We start from the raw sequence: 10,000 nt of genomic DNA, 5'->3' as shown, positions 1-10,000 counted from the left end.
CCTGCCTGCCTACTCTTCCGTCGGACCGACGGGAGACTCCATCAGTAATAGTAGTGTATCAGTATTCATAGCATTACGTTGTATGTTGTCACTGGCTCCGTGTCTTGTTTTCAGCCACCGATTGTCATCCTCAATGTTACCGTTGTTGGAGCGGCGGGTCTGGAGGCTAAAGATGCTGATGGTGAGTATGTGAGAGAGAGAGAGAGAGACGCTTCAGACGCTTTTTATTGACATTGGCCTAACTACAGCCCTTATGTCAAGGGGGTCAATTCTGAGTTGCAGCGTCCTTGAACTGAATGAAAGAAAACAACAATAAATAAAGCAAATAATGTCAATAACTGAATTAACAAAACAAATTACTTAATCGTACATTTATGTATGTGCCAATACACGTACGCACACCATAGTCGTGAAGCAACATACAATAGACTATAAACATACAATGTGACCATCAAGTGTATACAGCTGTACCAGGCTAATCATATAACTAGTGATGTTACGTGTTATTACTATTTATTTTCCTTTTCCTGATATTAACAGCTTCTGCTATGTATTTGGCAAGCAAAATAATAATTTCATCATTTTCAGTGGATAACAGACTACGCACGTCATGTCTTTTCTCAGCAGCAATACGAAAAAGTCGTGTCTTGGCTCTAATGTCTTCGTAAGCATTACAATGAAATAAAAAATGATCTTCATCCTCTCTCACATCCTCCATACACACTGTACACATACAATCAGCTAAACCCTCGAGATCAAACCATCTTTTATTAGCTTTTAAACCTAAGGTTCTGTTTCTGAATCTTGCTAGCATATCTCTGTGCCATTTATTGGTGACTACAACTAAAAATTTCTCCGGTTGTAAAATGAGAGAGAGAGAGAGAGAGAGAGAGTGTGTGTGTGTGTTTGTGTATGCGTGCATGTGCATGTGTGTATATATGCATATGTATGATGAATAGTCGCTCATCTGCAAGAAGAGAAAGCCAAAATGAGTGTGCGAAAGAGAGAGAGGGCGGAGGGGGGGGGAAGAGAGAAGGAGATGGTAGACTTCAATACAAACAACTTGTAAACACAGATGTATCAAGTAGCAGCACATCCACAAAACATTCACATACAAGTGTAATCAGTACCTGTATCAGTCTCACATTACATAGCAATACAAGCGTGTTCCTTAAAAAAAATGCATACACATAAAATACACACAATCGGGAAGAAGATTAATGCAGCTTCTCATTTGAAAACGTGTGGACAAGAGGCATGTTGCATTCAGTCTGCCAGGAATGGTTCAGTATTGAGCAAGTGATATTGAAAACCAGCTGGGTACACAGTAGTCATTCGGATGAGACAAAACATTGAAGGATCATGTGTATCAACTACCATACTCTTAGCGCACGTAAAAGACAGAACCCACAGCAACAAAAGGAGTATCCCTGGCAAAATCCTGTTATACACACACACACACACACACACACACACACACACACACACACGCACGCACGCACGCACGCACACACACACACACACACACACACACACACACACACACACACACGCACGCACGCACGCACACACACACACACACAACCGAAACAAACGAGTGGCGCTGCTCTGCGACAAGGGTTCAGCTCGATGCTCCCCCTGTATCAAATAGTTCCCTGGCCTGATATTTCCCCGGCAAGCAGCCCCAACTTTTCACACACAGAAATCTGTCAAGACAGAAGAGAAATACAATACAACAATGCAAAACAACGGCGGTGTTGACTGAGTTTCGAAATTTTGAATAGACCCCCGTCTAACTATCTGTCTCTCTGTCTCTGTCTCTCTCTCTGTCTCTGTCTCTGTCTATCTCGCTGTCTCTCTGTCTCTGTCTCTGTCTCTCTCTCTCTCTCTCTGTATGTCTCTGTCTGTCTTTTTCTCTGTGTGTGTGTGTGTGTGTGTGTCTGTCTTCTTCTCTTCCTCTGTGTTTCTCTGTTTCTGTTTCTGTTCTCTCTCTCTCTCTCTCTCTCTCTCTCTCTCTCTCTCTCTCTTATATCCAGACGTCATCCATTATTGACAACTTCCGGTTCATAACGAGATGGAGACTACTTCCTGTTTTGAAAACTTTTTTTTTTTTTTTCTGCTGGCCTGGCTAAATAATGACAGATAGAGGGGATGAATTCAACACACACGCACGCGCACACGCACGCACACACACACACACACACACACACACACACACACACACACACACACACACACAAGCATACCTACCCACACATATACTCTGTCTCACATTCACACACACACACATACACACGCACACACACACACACACACACACACACACACACATATATATATATATATATATATATATATATATATATATATTACCCCCAGACCACCTTGAACCCCACCCAGCTGATGCAGGCATACTTTTATTTGTAAAAACGGTTTGCACGTGTAACCCTATCAGATATCAGAACCCCCCCCCCCCCCCCACCCAAACCTCCATCGTCTTATTTTAACCCCAAACGGAACGGACATGTTTTCTGTTGTATGCCATCACAGCCTTTGCTTGTCTAGCTTTAGTATCTGGCCAGGTAAGTATGTGTGAGCAATCCTTTCCCATCATCGTTTCTTTGTCTGTCGCCTTTTGTTTTTTCTTCTTTTTTATTTTTTTTTTTTTTTTTTTTTTTTTTGGGGGGGGGCTTTTTAACCTTGTCTTATCTTGTTTGTTGTTGCATCCTGTGAAGCCACCACATGTTTCGTTCGAAATGCATTTGGTGGCTCCATTTCTAAACCCACAGATTACTGGCCTATGCACAAGCACGCACACGAAATCGCGCGCGCACACGGAATCGCACACAAACAACACACACACACACACACACACACACACACACACACACACACACACACACACACACACACACACACACACGCACGCACGCACGCACACACACACACACACACACAGATCGATCGATCGATCAATATTGATCGATAGATAGATAGATGTACACACGCACGCGCGCGCGCATTACACAAATATCACAGTTCCTTTTGTTTTTGTTTTTTTTACTGTTTGTTTTCGCTTATTTCAGTTTGTTTTTGTTTTTTTGTTTGTTTGTTTTGTTTTGTTGTTTTGTTGTTTTTTTTGTTGGGTAGGAGGAATGAGGGATGGGCGATGGGGATGAAACAATTTTCCACGAAGGCATGACTTAAACATGAACACAGCCAAACACTTTAAAGTCACACACACACACACACACACACACACACACACACACACACACACACACACACACACACACACACACACACACACACACACACATACACACACACACATTCATACAATTAGAGACGATTTCGCACATAAAACTTTTCTTTCGCCAGAAAATGAAACAAAACCGACACTATTTTCCAAGACAGATATTTAAGCAAGTACCCCTAGCATCCCTCCCCCAGCCCCACTCCCCACACATCCTGTCCTATCCGCATCAGTCCACCACGAGAAAGAGTTATCTGCCGCATCATTTGCAGTCTTGCTTCTTTATCTGCATGCAAACACGCCCGTGTGACCAGTGGAGGGGGAGGAGGGGGCGTGGGGGTTTGGGGGGTCGGGGGTGGGGGGGTGGGGGGGTTCTGTACATCGTCGGATGCATAGGCTGACTGGGTGTCATAGGACGTGAAAGCCCCTCTCGTGTTTGTGTGTGTGATGCTGACACAGCTGGCTCCGCCCGGCCTTATAGTCGTGGACGGACGGATCGTGCAGGCATCGCTTTACAAGTAGATCCCACCCCCCTCGCCCCCTCACACCCACACCTCCCACACCCCAATCCCCCCCCTCCTTTCCATCCATCTCGTCCTGCGGTCTATTAGTGGCAGCTTCCGCTGGTAGACGACCAACGAGCCAATCTGGCGGCAGTTCCATTTTCCTCCCTCCCAGAATCCTCACCATCAGCGGGAGGGGGAGGGGGTGGGTGGGCTTAACACTTGGTACCCATTTGTTGGGGTTCTAGACCCGGAGGATCCCCACCAAGATTTATGAGCCGGTGCAGGGTTGAGTGGGATTAGGTGGCTCCCTGGTTGAATTGTCTGTAGGGAGGTGGTTTGTTTTTTTGTTTTGTTTTGTTTGTGTGTGTGTGTGTGTGTGTGTGTGTGTGTGTGTGTGTGGTCTCTCCCTCGGAAAGAAGGAGATATGTTGATGGTGACTAAGAATTAATCTTCCTTTCTTCCCATGGGATGCTGTTAATTTAGGTATAGAAAGTTCCCGTCTCTCTCCCTCTCTCTCGATTAGTGGTAGTAGTAGGAGTAGTAATAGTAGTAGTAGTAATGATGATGATAGGAGTAGTTGTTGTAGTGGTGGTGGTGGTAATAATAATAATAATAATAATAATAATAACAATAATAATAATAATAATAATAAATAAATAAATAAATAAATAAATAAATAAATACATACATACATACATAAATAGATAAATATTCATATAGCACTGAATAATGTCTGGAGGCAAATCAAAGCGCTTACACACCATTTATTCACATGCATGCAAAACTGTTTTACCCACACAAAAAAGTCAAATTCATGTACAGATACACCATATACATGTAGCCGTGTACCGAGTGGTTATTCAAGGGTACGGTACAAAAGAACTAAACTAAATGATTGATTGAATGTAATGATAGACACAAATTCCCGCACACAGGCCAAGAACATATAGAGGCCAGTCACAAATGGGTTTTTCTATTGTTTTATAAGAAGATAAGAAAGATAAGAAGAAATACTGAGAAGACTAAGAAGAGGAGATGTAAGAAGAGAAATAATGGAGAAGACAACTAGAAGAGAAGAAGACAGTGCAGCGATACGTAGCGAGGTGTCAGCCATTGTGAGAACACACACGACACACACTCACACTGCCCGCGGCGCAGCAAGAGAGAGAGAGAGAGCAGCTCTGGTCAGATGACTGACCAGGTATGAAATGACCACTCATCACTCACTGTGCCAATTTATGCTGGTTAAGCGGACTGCAAAGACAGTCACGTGTGCTGCCAGCAGATCGGTCTAATCTGACAACAACTGTGTTTCTGACAAGGTGTTCAGTGACATATTTCTAAATGATTCCTGAACCGATTTACGTCGGATAAGTTGCAAAAGAAAGAGCTCAAGGCCTACTTTATAATGAGTAAAAAATGCAGTGTTGATTTTTTAAGATGAATTTATAATCTTAATTTAAGTCACCTGAACAGGATCAGTTTTAACGAGCTCATCGCTGAAAATTACAAATTGCGTTAAATCAGTTTAACGTAGGCAAACACAAATGGAATAGGCTTAAAGATGGAATCGCGACGATTCTGCCAGTATATAATACTTGTAGTTTACTGATCTGACAAAAGATATATTACTTAATTAAATACAATGAAGCAGAAACACAAGTTTTAACTCAGCCAATGACGTACCGTGACACTGGTCGAACAGCGAGTGTGTAGCGAGAAGGACAGAATGACGTAAGCAGCTTTGCGTTAAGACCGCGGGGAAGGCGTCACACATAATATGCGCGGGTTGTTAGTTGCGAAAACTGTCGTCTGATGCAGCTCGTGTGCGAGCAGTTTTGGAGCAAGTATAGCGCGCTTGGTCACATACAGAAAAGGGATACTGGTTTAAACGGTGAAAAAAATAAGAACGTTATGGATTTATCATATCATATTGTATGTCACAATCATATCTTGAAACGTTTTGTCTTGTGAACGAGACAGGCTTTAAAAGGGTTAAGACATGCTAAAGATTTGTGTTTTAATTGGTTGTAAATATAATTCTATGAAGTGTTGGTTCAAGTGTGCTTTTATTTCTTCCTCTCCTTTGAACTGAATTCACGCAAGTCGCGTCGGTTTGTGAGACTTTTTTTTTTCATAGCATATGGATCGGAAAGGAGGATAATGTGTCAATTTCTATGTATTGAACACATATAATATGCCTTCATTGTTTTAACAACAGCAGAAGTATCCCGTAAATTACTCAAGAATAAACCCGATAAGCTGAATAACAAACAAATCGCAAAGAGAGAGAGGGGGAGGAGAAAAAAAAGAAGAAAAAAATATTGTGTTCAGTACTCCAGTGAGTAGTCAATACGTCATAATTTTACCAAAGAGCTCAAACTATTCAATACCAGAAAGCAACAACAACAACAAAAAAGTCTTTTCTGTCCATTTTATAAACCCGAAAACGACAGCTGTTTCGTCTTGTAAAGAGCTCATCGTGTGTTATTTTTTATTTACTTTTTATTTTTCTCCGGTGGCAAATGAGAAAGGGGAGAGAGAGCATGTGGTGATTCCCGTTACACTGCAGTCTTACCTTCGTGTGAAACGATCGTTTCAAGTTCTTCCCGTACTCTCCTGTCCCTTTCTTGACAGTGTCTAATTCTGTTCTGCTTCCATTTGAAACTCTGGGAAAGACCACTGTCTCTCTACTCGGGTTTCATAATGGATATTGTGAGCTTATCTTGTTTTCTCACGAAAACTGTAATAGGATCGAAGCGAGTTACTTCAAACTCTCAAAGGTTACGAAGTTGTGTGTGTGTGTGTGTGTGTGTGTGTGTGTGTGTGTGTGTGTGTGTGTGTGTGCGCGCGCGTGTGTGTGTGTGTGTGTGTGTGTGCGCGTGTGTGTGTGTGTGTGTGTGTGTGTGTGTGTTTCTACCTTTCTGTCTGCCTGCTTGTGTGTGTTAGTGTGTATGTGTGTGTGAATGTGTGTTAGTTATGCAACCCCCCTCTCTCTCTTTCTCTGTCTGTCTGTCTGTTTCTGTCTGTCTCTCTCTCTGTTTCTCTGTCTCTGTCTCTCTGTCTCTGTCTCTCTCTCTCTCTCTCTCTCTCTCTCTCTCTCTCTCTCTCTCTCTCTCTCTCTCTCTCTCTCTCTCTCTGAGAAATAAACAAATAGAAAATAGTATTAAGACCGAACCATACACGGCGCTTATAACGTATCTGTGCCATGGACATTCATTGATACAAAACATCGTGGATGCTAGCGGGGAGCAACAGATAGATAAAGACACAGAGCATACATTGTTGATACCGTCGCTTATCACTGTTGTTGTCTGCAGCCCAACCGACCGCACATGACCATAATTATCAGGACTGGGGGACAAAGACAGGAGAAAAGAGATAGACCGAGAGAGACAGAAAACCATTCACACGCCCACTGTCATGAAATAGCGACAGGGAGGGAGGGGGGGTGGGGGTGGGGGGGGCGTCGTCATCAGACGCCTGCAGTTTCCGTGGTCAACAGTACGGCGGGGAATGTCAGGGAAATGAGCTTCACTCCGCTTCCTTCTACTACCCTATATCCTGTCATTGACGTCAGTCCAGCACACAACCTCCCTTTGTATCCCCCCCCCCCCCGGTCCTCCCCTCCTCCCCCATGCCCCCTCCCCCCCTATTCCCCTCCACCCCCACCACCACCCCCACCCCCCACCCCACACACACACCACCACCACCACTGGGAAATGGGCAGAAAGATTAATCAAACACTGTATTGGAAGAGACTCAAGGGTGACGCAGATTATCAAAGAACAGACAACGGTCAAGTGCGAAGAAAACAGAGAAGAAGAACGCGGCCGAGAAAGGAAAATGGAATGCATAGGCATACTCAGGACAACGCATAACTAAGAACAGTAAATCAAGTCACAGTTTGGTAAAGGCTCGCTGACTGCAAATAACGAACGCTTTGATTGCTAGCAGTACATACCTTGAAACTTCGATCAGTCTGTTTCCAGTTCCCGTTTGAAATGTTGTACATTATTAAATGTTGTCAAAGCTGAGTATCAAGCCAGCTGAAGACCTCTCTTTCAAATTTTGATTTGAGATGGAATATAACACAAACGAATCTTTAACAACCGAGCTGAAATCAGAGTTGACATGAGAAGGGATTCAAAACGGGTAGTGAATCAGTGTTGTGCTCTTTCATCATTTCCGCGCCTGTCCAAAGGAAAGGAATAAAGGAACGGCCTGCATGCTGAACAGAACGATGTCTGTCTCATCGTGGGATTTACGGCCCCGCGCTAAGTGTCATCTATCTGAAGAATGCATATTGGAGAGTTTCTCAAACTTCTTGATATAATGATAGTGTTTCATAGACTGTGTCTATGGATGCAGAGACGTGTTATGGAAGGAAGCCCTGTCACGTGGTATCAAATCTAGTCAGGTTCATCATGGAAGTACTTTGGTTGTTTCCACCTTCGTCTATCGTCATGGAATAAAGGATACCTTTATCAATGTTTTAAGATGCGGGAACAACAATTGTGAAACATATGGGGGTTTTTAGATTAAATTTCCTGTCATGGGGTTCAACCTTGTCACGTAGTTTCTAAATGAAACAGGTTATCCACCAGACATCGTCTCAATTATCATCCTCGTGTACCATCATGAACTAAAGACATGTATTTTTTTTTCTTATGATCTGTCATGTCCTACTCTCATGTGATGAAAGGATCCAGACTGAAATTTTCAGATTATTTTTTTTATCCCGTTGACCAACAATACGGACGGAGAAACTCTTTACATACAAAGACAAACAAACAGAAAGAAAGACAGGTAGTATGAAAAACAACAACAACCGGTATTAAAAGAATAATATAACGCACCTTTGTTGTCAATTACCCAGCATGTATCCATGGTATTGATAAAAGAACAGGACAATACATCTCCATTGTCAAATATTTAACGCGCATCCATCATCCACCTTGGTTTCTGACGCTAAGTCGAACGTATTTCTTGTACGTTATTGCCAATTCCAGAAGACCCCGAACTCGATCGAACATAATCATCCACTTAGGGCTCATGACGAAGAGTTCAGAAGCTGAACGCATTCCGGTTCCGTCTCAGCCTCAGAGCTTCTCAGCGCTAGCTTTCAGGATACAGCCGATAATGATGCCATTTAAGCTGCCTCCTCACTGTCCGGCAGATCGTTGTATCTTCCATTAACGATTCGTGAGGATCGGGGGCACTGTGACAAGGTCCTTCGATCGTTCTTCGCCATGAGAGAGACAGGGAAGGGGGGGGGGGGTGACGGGGGAGGAAGGAGAGAAAGACGGAGAGATGGGGGAGGGAGAGGAGGAGAGAGAGAGAGGGAAAAAGGAGGGAAGAAGAAGAAAAAGAAGAAGAAGAAGGGGGAGGAGGGGGAGGAGGAGGAGGAGGAGAGAGAGAGGGTGGGGGATACAAATATTCATTTATTCATTGAAACAGTTTTTGTGTATCAGTACATCTCCTATTATCTTGACCAGTCATGACTGTGGAGAGAGAGAGAGAGAGAGAGAGAGAGAGAGAGAGAGAGAGAGAGAGAGAGAGACAAGGAGGGAGCGATTAAGAAAAAAAGAGGAAGAAACTGACACAGAGATGGAGGGTGAAGAAAGGAAGGAGAGAATTAATGAATGAATTGGATCTTTAAATATTTGAATGAATCTTTATTTTCCAACGGTGAAGATATTAGCACTTTGGCCGACATGCACATCTGCCGTTGTTCTAAGAGACACACAAACAAACATAATATGCACATATAAATGTTGTCATTCTCCATACATGTGAAATGTTCGAGGATAACGCAAAGAGAGAGACAGACAGAAAATGGGGGGGTCAGGGGGGAATCAGTGGGAGGTAGATCGGAAGGGGGAGGAGGGGGGAGGGAATAGAAGGAAACAAGGAAAAGATCGACAGAGTGAGAGAACTGAAGGTATCACCATTCTCATTCACATTATCGTCGTCATCATCATCATCATCATCATCATCATCATCATCATTATCTTTTTATTATTATCATTATTATTCAATCTTCATTTTCTTTAAAATACAAGAACGGCTTGTACCCATTTTTGCTTTAGAACTGATGGCAGTTGGGTAGCTGAGCAGGCTGGTCAGTTGAATAGGTAGTTTGCTGGCCGGGTGGACATGTGTTTGGTAGGCGTATAATCCCCCTTTCCCCACCCCGCCTTCAGTTCTCTCTCTCTCTCTCTCTCTCTCTCTCTCT

The 10,000-nt window shown here is 43.3% G+C and overlaps 1 protein-coding gene across 1 annotated transcript in view; it reads left to right on the top strand.

The window, feature by feature from the left end:
• Positions 1-10,000, top strand: part of LOC143292699 (BAI1-associated protein 3-like) — a 297,052-nt gene that overhangs the window by 160,041 nt on the left and 127,011 nt on the right. The window contains 1 exon segment of the mRNA XM_076603214.1: positions 115-181. Within this exon segment, the coding sequence (XP_076459329.1) occupies positions 115-181 (67 nt within the window).

The sequence above is a fragment of the Babylonia areolata genome, chromosome 1 (assembly GCF_041734735.1).
Source record: "Babylonia areolata isolate BAREFJ2019XMU chromosome 1, ASM4173473v1, whole genome shotgun sequence".
NCBI lineage: Eukaryota > Metazoa > Mollusca > Gastropoda > Neogastropoda > Buccinidae > Babylonia > Babylonia areolata.
This window is presented reverse-complemented; position numbering and strand designations above follow the sequence as displayed.